The following is a 19671-nucleotide window of genomic DNA, read 5'->3' as shown; positions in this document are numbered from 1 at the left end:
GAACGTGGTCTACAAAAATTTCCTTATATGTGCATGATATATATTCGTAAGGAGGGTTCTAACAGAAGTGAAAGACTACTATAAGTCATGGGACACTTTGCTAAATAGGAATATATCGGTTGAAAGTGGTGGAAACCTATAAGGAAACTACCACTAACCAAGGGAAGTTATCAAGGGTCATGGGTGACAGGGTAGCAGTTGGTGAAATCGTGTCTGAAGTTAAGGAAAGGAGTTGACGGCGTGAGGAAGAAGAATAAAATCATGGGACACTTGCCAAGTCACAAAGAGAACACGTGGGAATTCATTCTAAAACTACCCATGACACAAATTCATTGAAGACTAGAGAGAACGTGGTTGAAGTCTACAACAGAAGATGGATAAGATGGAAGAAGTTACAACCGCTGAGGAATCGTGGGATATGTGGCAGTCCGGAACCATTCCACGTGGAAGCTGCTGAAGTTGCCACACCTAGTTAATGCATGCATGAAGCTCTATAAATAGAACACTTAGAGCTAGTTTACAAATCCTGTTCAAATCACACAGCAAAAAGCACTTCAATATCTTTACATTCATGTATCTTTTCATTTATGTAATGCACCTTCAATATGTTTAATTCAAGTCCTGCACTTATTATTCCTACTTTCCAGCACTTTACTTTGAAGTCCTGCACTTTCAATACCGTTTTCCTTTCCACTAGCCATAGTTCAGTCCAAAAGTCTTTTTTCAAGGCAAAAAGAACCCTTAAAGGTGGTAATTCCAGTCCTTCATTCGATCGCCTGATCCTTACACTCTCCTACTGGATAGTTGTTCGTATATCCACTTTGGAACGATAGCAGTTCCTGGCACACCCGACATCCACTCCTACTTTCCACTCACCCGGAAAGTGGAACCTCGGTTTATAGGAGCCGAACACATACCATTGGAATCTGATTAAGTGATAAAAAAGCAAACATTAGGGGAGAGTTGGGAGTACTTATAAACTGAGAATGCGCGTGCTCCCTCTGATAACGTATTCAAACACTAAATGACAATGTTGAACTAAGAATGTCACTTATTTTAACTGATAATGTTAAAACAAGTGTTTAAATTAATATATATATATATATATATATATATATATATCTCTAACTCATAAATTTTCATTAGTAAAATAACTAAAATTATAATCTAAACACTAATACAGTATTCAAACACTAAATGGACTAAAATAGAGAAAAGTGATTTTTAAAAATTCAATTACTTTTGTGATGAGTCATATCTTTTGGAAATTAAAAAATAGACTTGTATGAAAAGAAATAATGTGACTTTTGGATGAGTCTAATTTTTTGGAATTGATTTACAAAAATGAAAAAAGAATTTGTAGCGTTAGAGATTTTATAAATCATGAGAATCATCTAATAATGATGTTGTGTATCAAATACCGCAAATTTAATAATTTAATCTATAAAATTTTGAGAAGTTCAACGAATTGTTAAGGAATATAATTAATCAGTTAATTAATTAATTGGCCACCAAATTTGATTCTACTAAGTATCTTGAAAATAGCCTTGGAGAAGAACATATATAATTTTTTAAATTAATTCAAAAATCATTACCAAAGTGTGGCACTGCATTCACAGGAACTGAAACATAACTTTCCAAAAAATAGGATTTTGTGATTTGATTTGATGCATACAAACCAAAAATGTGTTCCCTCTTAAATGGTTCAAAGTTGTATGTGGAGTAAGAAAACCTCTAACATTTTTTTCCTATGGGTAGAATTTTTTGCCATATAGAGATAAAACGAGCAAGAGAAATGAAAGAAATTGAATGTATTGCGTTGTACCTTTTTTATATATAGTTGAAGCGATACTTTAATTTCTTGTACCATTTGAAATAGAATTAGCGTTAAACAGTTGGGATTCTGGGCACGCCTGAGGGATTGTGGAAATCAAGACACCCTTTTACACTTGAAACCTTTTAAGGTTGTTTTGGAGTGATGCAACTCTTTGATAATGCAACTCGAAATGCTACGGGAATTAATTAAGACACCTATTTTAATAAAACATGAAAAGTCAATTTTTTTAATAATAAAATTTTAAATAATTAAAAGCGTTGAAATCCTAGAAGGTGTAACGGTTAGGAATAAAAAAGATTTCAAGGTAATCTTAGTTGGCAAGAAACTTAAAATATATAAACTGCGTATTTATTTTAGATTGGGAGTATCTTAAAAGGTGTGACGTTTAGAAATATAAAAACGTAAATTGGAACGTCACAAGTCACGAAATAATATTTTTTTAATTAAATTAAGTGTTTTAAAATGTATATAAATATTATAAATTGAATACATTTTTATAGAGTATATAAAGATATATACATATATTTTTTCTGGTAACTCATTTCATTAAAACCATTCTTCTTAGACTATTCTCACCCCATTCTTATTGGACGGTATCTGGCGGAGCCCTACGGGACATAAGAATAGAGATCATGTAATGGTGTTCCAATGCTTTTTATAAATGAATATTTTCATAGTCTATGCTTAGGAAAGATGGATTGTTTGCAAAATTAGTTAATGTAGGTAGGTGGATAGTCCATGCTTACCGCAGATAGGTTACAGTTAACTGAAATTTATAAAACTTATTTCTTTAAAACCGAATTAAAACGAATGTTATTCATTTGAAATATAAATTGTTAAATCCCCAGAGTCGAATAGTTAACCATAGTATGAAGGTTGTAGTGAAGTCAAAGCCCTAAGACTAGGCCCAATAGCTCAAGCCTGGGCCAATAGCTCGAGCTCTACTTCTTAAGCTCGAGCCTTCCATGATAGATTGGATTTACAAGTTATGGGAATTATTCTTTTCCAAAGTCGTAATTCATTCCAGATGAGCTAGAAGACCCAAAAGCCTTTCTCCTATAAAAGAAGGCACAGGCCTTAGTAGAAGACGTTCCTTTTTCTCATATTATTCAGAAGTCTGATATTGTGATGGCAGCTTTTAGGGTTTCCATAACCTTAAAATGTGAAGATCCTGAGAAGAGAGGTGCCGTCTGTGATGATGAAGATGACAACAACACAGATGATATTCTGCATCGTCATGAGTAGCTAATTCCTCTCTTAGGGCACTGATGTAACCCGATCTAAGTAATATGGTTTGATTGTTTTAACTCTGGGATATTTTTAATATATTATATTTCTAATTACATTATTATGAGCAATTGAGACAACTCAATTGGATTTCAAAGTTTTAAATAGTTTCTGAAAATTTATTACCTTATCATAGATATAACTGTTTTTAGACTATTCTCACCTCATTCTTATTAGACGATATTTGGCAGAGACCTGCTGGACATAAGAATGGAGATCATGTAATGGTGTTCCAATGTTTTATTATAAATGAATGTATTCATAATCTATGCTTAGGAAAGTTGGATTGTTTGCAAAATTAGTTAAAGTAGGTAGGTGGATAATCCATACTAACTGCAGATAGGTTATAGTTAACTGAAATTTATAAAACATCTTTCTTTAAAATCGAATTGAACAAATGTTATTGAGTTCAATTCATTTAAAATATAAATTATTAAATCCCCAGAGTTGAACAATTAACCATAGTATGAGGGTTGTGGTAAAGTCAAAGCCCTAAGACTTTTCTCTCTCTGATCTGTTTAGTTCAAATTCAGTTTTATTTTATTTTATACTCGTGACAACCAATCAATTAATTCAACCAGTTACCTGTAAACCAAGAAATAAATTTGATTAGTTAGAAACCAAGCAAAGAACACTCATCTCCCTATGGGATCGACACCCTCTATATAGTCCTATCCTACAAAGATTCGTACTATTGCGAGTGGTAATAAACTGATACATTAGGCCACAAGAGCTGATCGATCGCAATAGAAGGCGAAGGCCTTAAGAGCCGAATGCCCCATCAGATTTGATGAGAAAGTTAATCAAGTCCAAAAATACAAGATGGCTACAAGAGCCGATTGCAATAAAAGGTGAAGTCCTTAAGATCCGAATGCCCCATCGGAGTTGATCAGTAAGTTGATCAAGTCCAAAAAAGCTGAACGGCCACAAGAGCCGATTACAACAGAAAGAGAAGGCCTCAAGAGCCGAATGCCCCATCAAACCTGATAAAAAAGATGATCAAATCCAAAAAAAGCCGAATAGCCATAAGAGTCGATCGCAATAGAAGGCGAAGGCCTCAAGAGCTGAACGCCCCATTAAACCTGATCAAAAAGATAATTAAGTCCAAAAAACCGAACAACCACAAGAGTCGATTGCAACAATAGGCAAAGGCCTCAAGAGCTGATCACAAAATCAGATTTGATCAAAAAGTTGATCAAGTCGAAAAAAGTCGAACGGCCATAAGATCTGGTCGCAAAAATAGGCGAAGGCCCCAAAAGCCGAATGCCCAATCAGATTTGATCAGAAAGCTTATCAAGTTCAAAAAAGCCGAACGCCCAATTAAATTTGATCAGAAAGTTTATCAAATCCAACAAAGACTCAAATAAATACAAGCAATCGAAAGAAGTGCAAAGAAAACTTCTATTAAAATAAAAAATTCTTTACAATGGACGCAGGACATACCTTACACCTCCATAACAAAAAAACAAAAAGAAAATCAAAACACATGAACATCAACTACTCATGTGCGGGGTTATCCTCAGGCTCAGCCCAACCTTCCACATCAAACTTCTGTGTAAAGGCATCAACCAGAGCAACCCTAGTTGGAGTAAAGGAGGAGGCATCAAGTCCCAAAGAAGGCAACCCTTGAGAACTCAAATGATACTGAAAAGGAGGCAAAACCTCAAGAGCCACCTCAGCCTTCAACAGAGCAGCAAACTCAATCTCTATTGGACCAGCAAAGGGTTCAGCATATTCCTCGGTGATCAAGATCCCTTGCTCAGCATCATGCTCATCAGCATCACCATAGTCCTTCTCCTTAGAGGGAAGTTGTCCTTGAGCAAAGCCAAGTTTGAAACCCTTGGCATAGCGAAGATTCGCAACTTAGGAAAACGGTTAAACATCTCCAAACCCCTGTCCTTGCAGGTTTGGATCAACGAATTCACTTTCCTAAGTTGAAGGCCAAGCTCAGCCACTTTGTTCTCAAGCTCCTTAGCCCTCTTGTGAAGATACTTAATTGATTTAAGTTGCTGGGCTTTCTCCTTTTTGGCCTCTTTGAGGGAAGCCTCCAGGTAATCTACCTTCTTCTGTAGGGTAGCCTTTTGGTTTACCTGAGGAGAATCAACTGACAACTTCTTCATCAAGGCAAACATCAGAAAAGAGCTCTGTAAAAAAGAAGATAGCATGTTATCAAGATATAAAATGAGATAAACGAAATAAAGTAATAAAGCAAAAACTACCTCCATAATGGACTTGAGAGCAAGAGAGAGGAGACCATCAACGCTCATCTGCTGTTGCAGAATCTCGTCCCTGGGTGGCCACATCCCTCTGGCCAAACCTATCAATGTCTCTGGATCCTTGGCTCCAGAATCCCTAAGGGTGATGGGAGAGCCATCAGCCTTCAGCATCTTAAGGAACCACCTTTCGGCCCCCACAAAGTCATCCCCTGCAACATCAGCCGCAACAGGGATTAAGGCGCTTTTACCCCCGAAAGCCCCAGCCATAAGCTTAGGGTGCTTGGAAGGAGGATCATCCTTTGCAGAAAAATGCTTGTTTCCAGTCCCTGATTGAACCCCTTCTGTTTCTGAGAGGCGAAAAACTTACTTGCCTCAGAAAGGGCATTCTTCCTCTCTTGCAGTAGCTTAATAGTCGCCTCCCTCTCTTTCCTCGTCGTACAAGGTTTAGGAAGGGGAAGTTCCATTGCAGATTAGGAAAGAAGAAGAGGGGCAGGCAAAACAAGATCAGTCTCAGTATCAGAGGCCACAAGGTCAATAGGTTCCTCGGGATTCTGAACAATCATAGGGACGTTTCTAGAACTTTCCTCAAGAAGAGAAGAAGAAAGCAGGACCCGAGTGGAAGGAATGTCAATCCAAACACTCGCCTGCAAATATTCAAGTTGGATATCCGCAAATTTTGAAGGAAAAAAGTCAATTTTATGGCCCAAGAAGTCATAAATATAACATAAATGCTTTATAACACAGACAAAGCAAGAAGACTGATGAGAGCTAAATATATGCATATTCGAGCCCCTAAATATACGTATGTTAAGGCCTAAAGTGATACTTGTAATGACCTAGTCTTTTTCCTCCTTTTCCTTTTTTGGCGATTTTCTTTTTTCGTCTTTTTCCTATTTTGTCTTTTCCCTATTTCGTTGTTTTTTTTCCCATTTTTCGTTTTTCCTTGCATAACCTCACTTGTTGTGCTCGGATTTGATTCCAGTTTTGCATGCATTCATGATGTTTGATTTCCATGACATTGGTGTTTTTACTTTTGTAGAAAAGCATGCTAGTTGCTTACTTTTCTTGTAAAGGGCATGAATGCATACTTTAGTATAATTATTCTTAATTTTGAGGTTTTAGTGTAATTATGTAAAATAATTATTTTTCGTTTTAGGGACCTTTTTACAATTTATTTTAGAAGATATTTTGAAAAAGGACCATTTTGCAATTTTTGGAAAGTGTGACAAGTGTCACACTCTCATGGAGTCACTTGTTGGCATTTGGGTGAAGAGACTTGGCACCATAACTTCTTGGCATTTAGAGGGTGGAGATTCACCAACTTGTTGGCCTTCGATTAGTGCACATGTAGCCATTGATTTGTGACAAGTGTAGGCTTAGGATTAAGCCTAGGTTGGAGCATTAGATTAGTGACAAGTGTAGGATCAAGATTTAGTCTTGCATTGTGTGTGTAAGAGAGGTAGTGTAAGAGCACATAGTGAGTGGAGGATTGCTAGACCCTTAACTCACCATTTTCACTTCACCTTCTTCATTTACACTGGTTCTTCAAAACCCTAGCAAAGACTCCATTAGAGAAAATATTGGTTAAGAGCTTTGACTTCATTTTTGGCTTCCTTCCTTTCACCCTAGACCATTGACCTTGGGAGAGAAAAGTTTCCCCTCACTCTCCTCTTCAAGAATCCTAAGCTTGTTTTCCATTTTGTGTTTGGTAGCTTGGATTATAGAGATTCAATTCTCTATTGAGGTAGGGGTGGTAGTATGTTTATATTCTAAGTGTTTTGAAATCCTTTGGGGTTTAATATATATTGTATACATGCTTTTAGAATTGTAGTATTGCATACTATAGGAAATCCTTATGATTGACTTAGGATTTCATTGATCAAGCATGTATGTTGTGTATATATCTTGAGTAGGATTGTTAAAGTTGTGTAGAATTCTTAATGATTTGAGTTACTATGCTATTGTGATGTTAATCCTACATTATAGTAGATTACTATTGATAATCATGATTGTTTTAGAAGCTATTTTTGCTAAAATGCTAACATTTAGTATATATGGCTTATTGTTGAGGCATGCTTAAATTGATAAGTTAATGATATTGTTCTGTGCATTATATCATGTTAAGAACTTGTCATCTATCATACCATTCTAGACTTAGAACCCTAAGACATGGTTTGTGTGGTTTCGAAGTTCTTGTGCTTGTAAGGTGGTTGATATGCCTTATGATAAGCGCCGAATATTGCATATTCAAGCGCCCTTAATTGCATTAGTTAAGTCCATTGTTCATTTAATTATGTACATTACTTTCATTTGTATGTTTTTGTGCATTTTCAGGTTCAATTGCAATAAAGGAGCAAGAAGGGTGTTTTGTAGAGTTTTTGAATATCAAGGTGCCAATTCTGAAATTCTGGCAGCAGTGAAGCCCGAACTTTGTTCACCATTTTGACCTACCAAACTTGAGAACTGGACTTCCCTCATTACATGAAAGATTTAGAGCTCTGAATCAGATTTCCAAATCTTCAAGCGGTTTGTCATTCAGAGTTTGGAGCAGAGAGTTATGATCTTCTTATTAGAGGTGCTCAGAACTGCCTGGCAGCAATGAAAGTCTACCTTGTTCTTCAATTTTGACCAACCAGACTTGAGAATTGGATCTCCACCAAAACATAAAGTTTTTATAGCTATGAATTAGCTTTCCAAATCTTCAAACGGTTTGTCATTCGAAGTTTGGAGCACAAAGTTATAGCCATTTTACCAAAGTAGGTCTGGGTGAAGCAAAGCAAGCATGGAGCAATCTGCTCCAATTTCAAGTGCTCGAAATTCAGGCAGAATTGCCTTTGGGAATTCTCAGTTTGGCAGCCACTTATGCATTGGTTTCCTCATTTCTACTTACTTCTTTATGAGGTGGTTGGGGATGTTTTTCGAAGGGAGAGAGAGGCCTTACCTATACAAAAGAAGAGAAGGGAGGCCAAACATGATTAATCTCACTTTTGGATCAGATTTTTGGAGGGGGAAAAGAGGAGCAAGAAGAGAGTTCTTGGAGCAAATAAAGGGGAGCTCAAAAATGGAAGGAGGATCCATGGTTCTTCTTCATTCTAAGGCTCCCATGTGTAACTAACTCCTCCTCTAGGGAGGTAATGGAACCCCTCATTGTAAGTATGCTTTACTTTTGATTCTAGTTTGGGGAAAATAATGTATTTTTGTGGTGATTCCATAATCTAGAACTCTTACTTGATGTAATGAATTGATTTTGATTTAATGATCATGTTGGACCTACTTTCTTGTCTTAGAATGTATGTTTTCATGGTTGTATGGTTTACATTTTCATGGTGACAATGAAGATGAGATTTTTGGAATGGTTTTAATGGCATGTTGTTGAGAGATTTGATAGGCCATAGCTTAGGTTCTTCCTTTGATGGCTTATTCTTAATTCTTAGCTTCATGTGCTCTTATCATGTGATTGATGGTTTGACAATTTCTAGCTTAGTGAACATGTCTTAAATTACACTTTAGTTTAGGTAATTGAGCATGTAAAATCTTTGATAAATTGTTCTTGCCTATTGATTCCATGAATCCTTTGAAGGTAATGTAGTAACCATGAGTAACTACTTATCATAGCCACATATTTATGTTGTTTTTCCCCGAATGAATCATATTCTAGCATGTTTATATTATTGGTGGTGAAGTTACTTCCCTAGTCTCTTTTACCCACATTTTATCTCTTTTAAATTCTTGCAAGTTCTTAATTTATGCATCTTTACATTCCTATCTTTAGTGACAAACAAACACTCTATACCCCTTCATCATCCTAAGAATGACTCTAGACACTTAGGTTGCCTTAGACTAGCGCAGTCCCAGTGGTTCGACTTACCCGACCAATAGCCCTATTTTACAATGATTCGTGCTATTGCGAAGGTTAATGTATAGTTGATCAACCAATCAATTTTTTGCGCCGTTGCCGGGGACTGCAAACAATTTAGCGACCATAGTTCTAGGGTTAAATTTAGTTTGATTGTGAATACTGTGTTTTGTGAATATTTCTTGTGTGTTTTAACCATCTTTGTGTTGTAAGTGAGATCCTAGGGACTCGAAGCTCGCCGTGGGATTGCTAGCAAATTGTGAGTCTAGAGGACCCCAGGTAAGTCTCGTGACTTCTAGTTTCGAATTGTCGATATTGTGCATGTGTTAAGCTTAGAAGTAGTTAAATTGCAAGCCCTTGTCGAGGCCATTTCAATTGTGTATTTTCAATTCCAAGCATCGGTCCTTGTCGTGGCCATTTTAATTTTTGTCTTGATAATTGAGGAGAAAGGGAATATCATTGTATGTGGAGTTGATGATAAAGAATTGTTGTATTGATTATGTTGTGTGTTGTTGATGTTTAACTCCTAGATGGAGAATAATTATCTCCCAACTCAATTCTACACACCACGTGCGTTTTGTGCTTTTTGCTCTAGTAATACACATCATACAAGAGATTGTCTTCCAACGAGACAATTCTCGGATTTTTATCTAGAGCAACCAAATGCAAATTTCTCTGAACCGGGTAGTGATCCATACTTCAATGGTTATAACTCGGGTTCAGGAGATCATCAAAACTTCTTGTGGCATGACATAGGAAATTCACCACCACAATCTCTTGGGTAACATTTTCACTCCAATTTTCAACCCAATGATCATTATTTCCAGCCCTCTTCTTCTCCTTTTCTAAGTTCTCCATTGGATGAGTTAATAGCTGCCAACGAACAAATGATAGAGTCTATGCATACGCAAATGATGGAGTCCAACAAGCAAATGTTGGATGACATTGTTAGCATGCAATCCACCGCTTATTCTCATTCCCAATCTAGAGTTGATTTAGATGACCAAATAGCCCAAATTCAACAAATGGTTGATGTTCTAAATCAGGAAAAGGAAGAAGAATTTCCAATTGAACTTGTGGTCAATCCAAAAGAGAATTCTATGAATGATGAGTTTACTTCTAGTAATTTTCATCACGAGAATGTTCAAGTGGTTACCGCATATGAAAATGAAGAAATAGTGGGTGAAGATCAAATTGTCGCCACACAAAAAATTGAAGAATTTGTGGTTCAAAATGAGGAAATTAATGATGATGAGATTGTATCCTATAAAAATCCAGCACAGCCCCTACATAATCCCTTGCTTGATGCACCTCCTTTAATGGAGGATCCTCTAAAAACATGCTTAGCTCATTTTAATTATGAGGATTTTGATGTTGCCAATTCTGTTTGCGAGGTCAATTCTTTGCTTGATATTCCTCCTATTTATTCTCTTCCTTTGTCAACATCAAATGCATCTCTTTCTTGGGAGCTTGCATCTCATCCCATTCCCTCACTTGAGTTATCTCAAACTGTTGAGCCCGAACCACCGGATAAGTGTGAGGAGGATGTTGAAAGTTTGAAGGACAATTCTCCGGGCATTCCCGTGCTAAATATGATTTTTCAAAAACCTTTGCTAGGTGTGCCCTCACTTAATCCATCTTCCCATAATCCAAATCAGCCCCATAATCCAAAATTCTTCATTGAGGATGAAGAGTGGATAGAGGTCTTTCCATTACCTCTTTCTAACTTTTGTCTTCAAGCTCTTTTTCTTCCGCTTCCAAAAGAACTTTCTTATTTAGGGAAGCTTGAATCTCTTGAGAGACATGGTATAGGGTGATGAGGACTAACCTAATCTCGGTGCGTCTAGCTATCGACGCTAAATTTAGCACTCATGGGAAGCAATTCTTTCAATTTCCAAGCTTCCCTCCTTTCAATTGCCTGAGCCTTGAAATTTTCTGTGAAATAGTTTCGAAAAGCCAAAAATTTGATTTTTTTTTTAATGCTCTTCAGTTGTGTTCCACAATTTTAGACCGGCTTCTTAGACCTTCTCACCTCTTGTTTTCATTCCCGGAAGTTTCCGGCTTTATCAGGCAATTTTCTCGGACTTTCGACATGGCACTCACATGCATAACCTCTCATCTTCAATGCATTGTTGAAATGTTCTTTATCTCATTCATGCATTGAAGAGATGTTCCAAAGCTTGAAAATTTTCTCAAAATCATCCATGCGTTGTGTGAGGTTTCAAAAGTTGGGAAATCTTCTTGAAATCATCCATGCACTCATTGAAAAAAAAAAAAAAAAAAACAAAAAAAATTTGCTCAATTTGAAAAAATTTCTAAATTTTCCATGCATTGCAATGAAGTGTAGAGTTTGACAATTTTCCCTCCTTGCATTAGAATGGATTGAAGTTCAAAAGTTGAAAGTTCATCCATGCAATATTGCATTTTTGCATGCATAGACACCTTGCTTGCATACATTCCATTCATTTCTATGTTGCATGCATTTTTTTTATGTTGCATGCATTTCTATGTTGCATGCATTCCATGCATTTCTTTGTTGCAATCTTACATGATGGATGGATGGTTGGAACCACCATGCATGGCAATCCATCAAATGCATTCATCCATGCACTCAAAATGCAGCCATGTAATCCATCCATGCAAGATCATCCATATGGTGTTGACGGACTCAATGGTGCTTGTCTCTCAGGATACAACAATCTACATCCACCAGTAGCAGCACTTCAAACTTATAAATACAACGAACCTCCTCTATGTAATACTCTCTATGACTCAAAAATGTATCTCTCCTACATAAAAAATGAATTGGGTTCGATCCGAACCATTTGGCTTAGACCAATTGCAATATGGTTCATTGCTATAAATGTTTGGTTTAATTGTTCGAACCATTTGACCATATGGCTTAAACCCACACACACTTGGGTTAGGTTCAAGTTGAGAGAGGGCAGAGAGAGAATGGAAAAATTAACGAATTAAAATGATAGCAGCATGGGTATTTATAGAGAAACTGGTGTCTTTTAGTTATTGGGTGTAGGGGCGAAGCCAGCTTGTGCCTAGGGGGGGAACAGGCCCCTTAGCCTGGCTCCGCCCTATGTATATATATGGTTTTTAATTTATTTTTTTAACATATATATATAGAAATTTGTATATTATGTTCCCCTTAAAATTATTAGTTTCCAAAATTTATTTAAACTTTTTCTATTTTTTATCTTTTACACTTTAAATTTCTTTAATTACCTTTTTAAAAAGGTTAAATTTTCCTTATTTAATTATGCTCTAATTTGTTTCCTTTAAAATTCATTTTTTTTTTACCTTTTTCTCTTCTTATTCTTATTTTTTAAAAAAAATATATTCCCACTATGCCCCCCTGAATTCAAATCCTAGCTCCACCCCTGATTGGGTGTGTCTATTTACAAAAATGTTCCATCCATTGCACCTTTCCATTATTAGTCAAAACGTGACCTCTTGTCATACAAGATGTCTGTTTAGTCTATAACTACCACACCTCTTGGTTTTTATTGATATACTGATGTACATTCTTTATACATCAATGTTAATGAGATACAGGGCTCTGCATACAACAATATACCACCCTTTCACAGGATATTCACATTGTCACATATGATATTCATGTCCTTGCATAAACATCTTTTGAAAGAATTCGCGATATGATAGTGGTTGTATTTTTCAACAGACACTACGTTTAAGGATGTCTTTCATGTAATCTGATCAGATAAATTTCATTCACAACTCCAAGACAGCCGGACTAGATGATGAACAGAGGATGCAGAGAAGCTCTGCTTTGATCGGCGATCTTTCATTATGATACACTTCTTGCCTTTGCGGTGTATCTTTTATTACTTTATAAAATTTGCTTAACATTCAACAAAAAAAAAAAAAAAAAAAAAAAAAAAAAAAAAAAAAAAAGAAGTAGTCACAAAAGGAGATATGGAAATCGATCAAGACCATAAACTAGTGATAGATGATGTGGTAGTTAGAAAGAGGGGCATAGCCACCGCATAGCATACCCCTCCATAGGGTGAAAATCACCTCCAGTGAAATAGTAGGCCATTTTCACCATTTTGGAATAAGTGAAGGAGAATTGGCCACATCAATTAAAAATCTTGGGTAACTAAATTTTCACCACCCTTGTATTTCATATATAAAAGCTTTAAATATTGTATTCCATATATATAAACACATTTAAATATTGTATCCAAAATACGCCTGTCTTCTTCCAAAATATGTTGTTTTCTTCCTTTCTCTCTTTAAAAGCTTCATCAGCTTCCATTAATGGACTCTCCAAAGACTCACAGTAACTTTTGAACTTCAAAGCTTCACTTCAAAACCCAAATATACTCCAAAAACCCATGTAATTTCACTGGAGTATTATGCAGAAACTCCAGAGTATCATTCATAGATCTAAGCTTTATTCATGTAAATCTCGATTTTTGGTCTATTTTTTCTTATCTGATTAAAGAGCACAAACATCACTGGTTCGCACTCTTTTTAGTAGAATTTTGTTGGGATTTTACATATAACATAAGCATGAAATATAGTTAGTACTGCTTGGGATACAAAATACGTATTGCTTGGGATGTTAAGTAGGATTATGTTGGGATGTTACGTACAACTTATACTGATTTAAATTACAAACTGTTGGGATGTTATGTACAAATAATTTATTAGGATTATGTTGGGATGTTGCGTACAACTTATATTGACTTAAATTACAAACTATTTGAGATGTTATGCAGTACACAAATAATTAAACAAAAAAACCATGCCAATTCAGATGTTGCTCTATTCCAATATTGCTATGTTAATTTGGAATAAAATGACCTAGTATATGAAGAAAGGGAAGTAAAAATTTATGAAAATAAAGTAATTGAGAAATAGATGTGTGATTTGTTTGTGATTCGTTTTGGAAACAAATCAAAGAGAAATCGAGATTTGAAAGAAGAAAATAAGTAAACAACGATCTCTTTCTCTCTCTAACTTTCTCTCTCTGAAACCTTTAGGCAAATTTAAGCAAGGCGGGATTTGGGTTGATTGAAATATCATTAATCGTCCTTCTCGCGTTCCAAATCTCTACGCAAACTGCAAAATCTGGGTTGTTGAAATATTTTGGAAAGAAACAATATTGTAGAAAAAAATCAAAATCTGGGTTGCTGAAATGGCGGGATTTGGGTTGCTGAAATGGGTTGTTGAAAATAAGGGAGGGAAGAAGAAATAGTATTTGTGAACACTGTATACATATATATATATATATATATATATATATGGAAATTGTGTATAAAACAAATAAACATTTTTACCCACCTTAGTAACTACTGTTCATTAACACAAAAGGGAGGAAATGGGCTACTGTTGGACTGGAGGTGATCCTGGTCCCCCCTCCATGCACAAAAATCAATAAGTCTATAATGTGTGGAAATGAATTATGGACTCAGGAAAGATACAATAATTGAAGAACATAGAAGCCTCCATCTAACAATTCAAACTGAAATTTTATCGTATTTAAGGAGTAGCACAGTAATAAAAAATATTGGGCACCCCCAACCCCCACCACCCCCCCCCCCCCCCCCCCCGCAGGCTCCAGATGAGGGATCATTCAAACTGAACTTTGACACCGCCTTTGATTCTTCTAGAAAATTATGTGGTGGTGGGATGATTTTGCGCAACCACTTTAGGCAGCCTATTACAGTTTCCTCACTCTTCTTTTCCAATGTGGGGAGTCCTTCTCTAGTGGAAGGCTTAATTCTTCGGGAATGTTTATCTCTTCTCCGACTTTGGGGGTATCACAATGTCATCGTGGAAGGGGATTGTCAGCCTGTTATGCGCCTCCAAGCAACTGATGAGGCTTTATGTGTTCATTTTCACGATGTTTATTCTCTCCTTTGTTTATGTATTGGTTCCTCCTTGGCTTGGGTGCCTCGCCAAGGTAATGTTGTAGCTAACTTGTTGAGCAAAAAGGCTCTTGCAGCCGCATGTTCTGATCTCGAGTGGAGTGTCTGGCCCACGTGACTGCTAGACGCTCTTAGCTCTGACTGTATTTTTCCTCCTTGTGAATGATATGGTTTTTCGTTTGGCGTAAAAAAAAAAAAAAAAAAAAAATTGCGACAAACAATTAATGTATTTCAATTACAATCATTCGAATATATTAATTGGAATCACAGATAATAGCACAAATAATATTTTAATAACAATATCAATTACAAATTTATATGGCGCACAAGGTCAAAACAAGAGTCACAAAAGACGGAATGGAAATCGAATAAAACCATAAACTGGTCATGGATGCGTAACCCCCTATGGCACAAAGATCTATAAGACTATCAAGTGTATGTGGATATGAAATAAGAAAAGTCGGTCAAATTATGGACTCAGGAAAGTTGAAATCATTGAAGAACATGAAAGGCAGCCCTTGTAGGAGTTTTGTTGTTGAATTGTCTCTTTCCATTCAAATACATTAATTGGGATCTTAGACATTTCTTCTATTTATAAAATAAACATTTGCAGTCAATTATGAGCATTGAAGATATAAGAACATATGGACCCTCATGAAGATATTTATGGTCATATGGGTATGGCATATTCCTTTTTCCAATATTCAGTGGGCCTAAATTTTGGACTTCAATAACACTCATTTTTTTTTATATAGACTTTTCAAAACTGTCTGTATCCACCTTAAGTCACATAAAGTGGTAGTAGGAGTGAGAGTGAGAGTGAGAGCGAATTCAAGAACGGGAGCGTGAGAGCGGCATAATTAAGTTATAAGTAGTGAAATTTTGAACGAGAGCGTGCACGGAACGTGAGAGCGGAAGCGCGTTCAAAGAATAAGAGTGACACCTATTGAGAAGGATTGTGTGACTTAGTGTACACCTCCTACAGGAATCTGATTATTGATGAAAAAAAAGAAAGAAGAAAACTAGAGAGCAACAAGAAATAAGGGGGTACTTAGTTGACATAAACCCCAAAACAGCACAAATATCTTTACAGTAGATAAATTATTCTATTATTTTATTAGAGTATAAAAAAATTCATGTTACATTGACACATATTTGTCGTACACATTCAGTCCATTTCATTACATCAAACGGATCTGAATTCAAGAAATAAATTAATGAACGAGGTACAAACCACTCTGTTATCTGCTAGACAAGATTTATTCATGCTTCATACAAGTATTTAAGTATAAATTAAACTCAATACAAGCACTTAGCAGCATACATATCCATGCTCATATGGGTATGGCATCGATGTACAATGAGACGACATGATATTTCCACACTTTATCAGGATGAGTATATCCATCACTAGTCTTGAAGAAGCAATCCACTAATCCGGTAAGGTTGACACTTCTCCTTAGGATATGCTTGGAGATGTAGTTTGGCTTGAGGCATTCCTCATTGATATCTTTCCACGCATCTGCAACCCCTTTATTGAATACATCAACAACCTTTTCTTTTGTCATCTTGCCGGGATTCTGCCTCATGTAGCATATAATCCCGGTAGCAACATTTCCGGTCTCCAGATCTTCCTACAAAGATTAAAGATTTATAACTGTTAATTAAGATGTTTACATTATAACATAGGACCACAATTGTATGTATACAAATGGCATTTCGTTATCCATTTTTTTCATCTCCATCTCGTGATATAGCGTATTGCATTGTGATGTAGTGTGTTGTGCAGCTAATTTACTAGTGCATAGGAATATACAGGATGTGGGATGGGAAAAGATCCATGTTCTTTTTTTCAAATGCATCAAGTTACGTATTATATAAATGTGTATATATATACCTCATAGTCTACTATGTCGTCCATGAGCCTCACAACTTTGCACGAAGCAACCAAAACTTTAGGTTTCTTTACTACCCAGTCAAATACCTCAGCCATGGCAATCCCTCTCATGCCCAAATAGGATGATACTGTGACCAAGTAATAACCTGCGGTTTTAAGCGCATTGACCATGTACTCATCGTAAGATGGCACGTATCCTTCTTTGTACCACTTAGCCTCCAAATAGTAACTGCTTGATAGTTCTTTAAACTGGCATTGAACAAAAGTGAGTATATGAGTTACTTGTCATAACAAATAATAAAACGGTAGAAAAGAAAGAAAAAAAAAATAGAAATAGCCTTACAGCAATTTTTGAGCCCTCAACGCTATACGATCTTCCATCCTTTGACACTTCCTTGTCAAATTCTTCATAGAGATTTAGGAGAGTTCTGTAGAATACCTGCATGTAATCTGGAAGATCATCCATGGCACTCCAATCCCACCTAAAAGTTAACAACACGGTTTCCATATTCATTCAATTGAAGATCAAACATAATCATCCACAATGAAAAAAAGAATTTGGGGTGTAAATATTATACCTCTGTATTGCCTCTGTAAAAGGTTTAAGCTCTTCAAGTGTACCATATGCATCATATGTGTCATCAAGAACCGAAGACATAACAATAACTTTAGCGAGCATGACCCGTGGAACCGTGTAATGAGGTTCAAAATACGCTGCCATAGCCCAGAAATAGCACTCAACCAATCTGTTCCTCGCATAAGGAAGTTTTGTTTCAAACTCTAGGTCTTTCCACCACCTATATACAATAGAAGAGATAAATTAAATTTATTAAAAATGAATTATCTTTGTGTTGATCACTACACACATAGGCATAAATCTGCTCATTACCTTGACATGTGGCAAAGTTCTTGCTTGTGCAACAACTGTACCAGATTGAAGTCATATTTCGCAAACTTCAATAACAATTCGTTCTTAGAATCGCATTCTTCATAGACAGAGATGTAATGCCTTGCTTCTGATCTTGGGATGCCTTTGCGGAGGGGTTGCTCTAGGGCATGAATTACTTGCTTTGCAATAAAAGGGCATAGTGCATCAGTATCCACAGACTTGAGGTGAGCGGTTGTGAAAGCAAGAGCCTCATCTAGAATATCTTCTCCATGTGTCCTCAAGAACGCGGCTTCATACAAGCTCAACATACCCATTACATCCCGAGTGAGGTTTTCCTTGAATTTACCGTTGCTGTCTCTAAATTTGTTGAAGACATCTGTTTCATAAGCCATCATATACAGTATCAGCCATGTGTGCAAGTGATGTGAATGTTGTGCATATATATGATTTCTTGCTTTTATATGTATAGGTACGTGTGAATGCTGTGCATATATATGATTTCTTGCTTTTATATGTATAGGTACGTGTGAATGCGCGCATGCTCTGATTGATATATATATGTATGTGTGTGTGTGATGAGGAGCTTACCAGAAGGCATTTTATGACCATATTGTCTGAATACTCGAAAATGAGTTGCAGCAGTGTTCAAATCATTGTATTCTTCATGATTTTCGAATTGAGCATGAGAGTGAAAGATTTGTTTCAACTGCTCATCGATCTCTTTCTCAAAGTGATAGAAGATACCAAGGCGATCGAGTGTGTTAATCAAATTCATTTTCTCTGTTGCTTTACTTTTTGCATCTATTAGCATACTTCGAACTACTTCTTTCAGCACTTCAACCTCTTTAGCATACCTTTCATATGCCTGATACCCAAATCAGAGCAACACAATTATACAACGCAATACATAACAAGATATTACCTATTACATATACATATAAAAATATATATTTGTGTGTGTATATATAAAAATCACATGAATGTTACCTCGTTATCTAGATAGAATGAACTGAAACGATCACCCCATAAACTAGGCTCAAAGTTTGCTCCGGGACGGACAGTGTCGGGGTTGCAGTTCATCGGATTAGCAACTTCAACGGAGGCCATTTGAAGATGTAAGTACGAGGTGACTAAGTTTTACTTGTATCAAGAGTTAAATGTAAGGGCTATCAGCTATGCAATATACACTTCATCTACATGCATATTTATAGGAAGGAATGGGGTACTCATACTCCAACGTGAAATATAATTTAGTTGACAAGTCTTTTGTTCTTTTGTGACATTGTGACGGGTAGAAGAAAATTATTGGGACGGCTTTGTAGACTAAAAGTATAGACGGCATGCATAGCCCCTACCTCCGTATATTTTGGCACAATATATTTATATATTAACAAACGTAGTAGTTTAATAATATTTTTTTAATCACTCAAAGTAAAGTGAGACTTTTCTATATATATATATATATATATTATCCATGATAAGTACACCTTCACTTCTTACCGACGTAAGCTGTTGATAGTTGAATAGACTTTAGGTTTTGTTGCTTGTTGAATTTGGTTGTCTAATATATCATGTGTTCAAATGTTTTAAGGCCTACGTGCTACTCTTTCTGCAAGTTTAGTCTTTCTCTTAGTAACAATTTCTAAGTATCAATGTACCAGGACTCTTCCTTAACAAAAAATATATATATATATATACCAGGACTCTTCCTTAACAAAATATATATATATATATATACCAGGACTCTTTTGGTCTTCTGAAGACTTCTTTCTGTTTGCCT

General features: G+C 36.1%; 1 protein-coding gene across 1 annotated transcript; it reads right to left on the bottom strand.

Moving 5' to 3' along the window:
* Positions 1-16198: 16198 nt before the first annotated feature.
* LOC132271933 (valerianol synthase TPS1B-like) lies at positions 16199-19082 on the bottom strand. Its single transcript, XM_059773435.1, has 7 exons — positions 18879-19082; positions 18480-18756; positions 17892-18267; positions 17581-17799; positions 17346-17484; positions 17003-17251; positions 16199-16739 (listed from the first exon to the last, which is right to left on the bottom strand). Exons 1-7 carry the CDS (start codon positions 18996-18998, stop codon positions 16440-16442), a joined length of 1680 nt encoding a protein of 559 aa, XP_059629418.1. The 5' UTR covers positions 18999-19082; the 3' UTR covers positions 16199-16439.
* Positions 19083-19671: the final 589 nt, after the last annotated feature.

Source organism: Cornus florida, unplaced genomic scaffold, assembly GCF_030987335.1.
Source record: "Cornus florida cultivar Cherokee Brave unplaced genomic scaffold, ASM3098733v1 CherokeeBrave_3.0.0_Hap2_Chr08, whole genome shotgun sequence".
NCBI lineage: Eukaryota > Viridiplantae > Streptophyta > Magnoliopsida > Cornales > Cornaceae > Cornus > Cornus florida.
The sequence above is the reverse complement of the archived record's forward strand: the minus strand, read 5'-3'. Positions and strand labels throughout refer to the sequence as shown.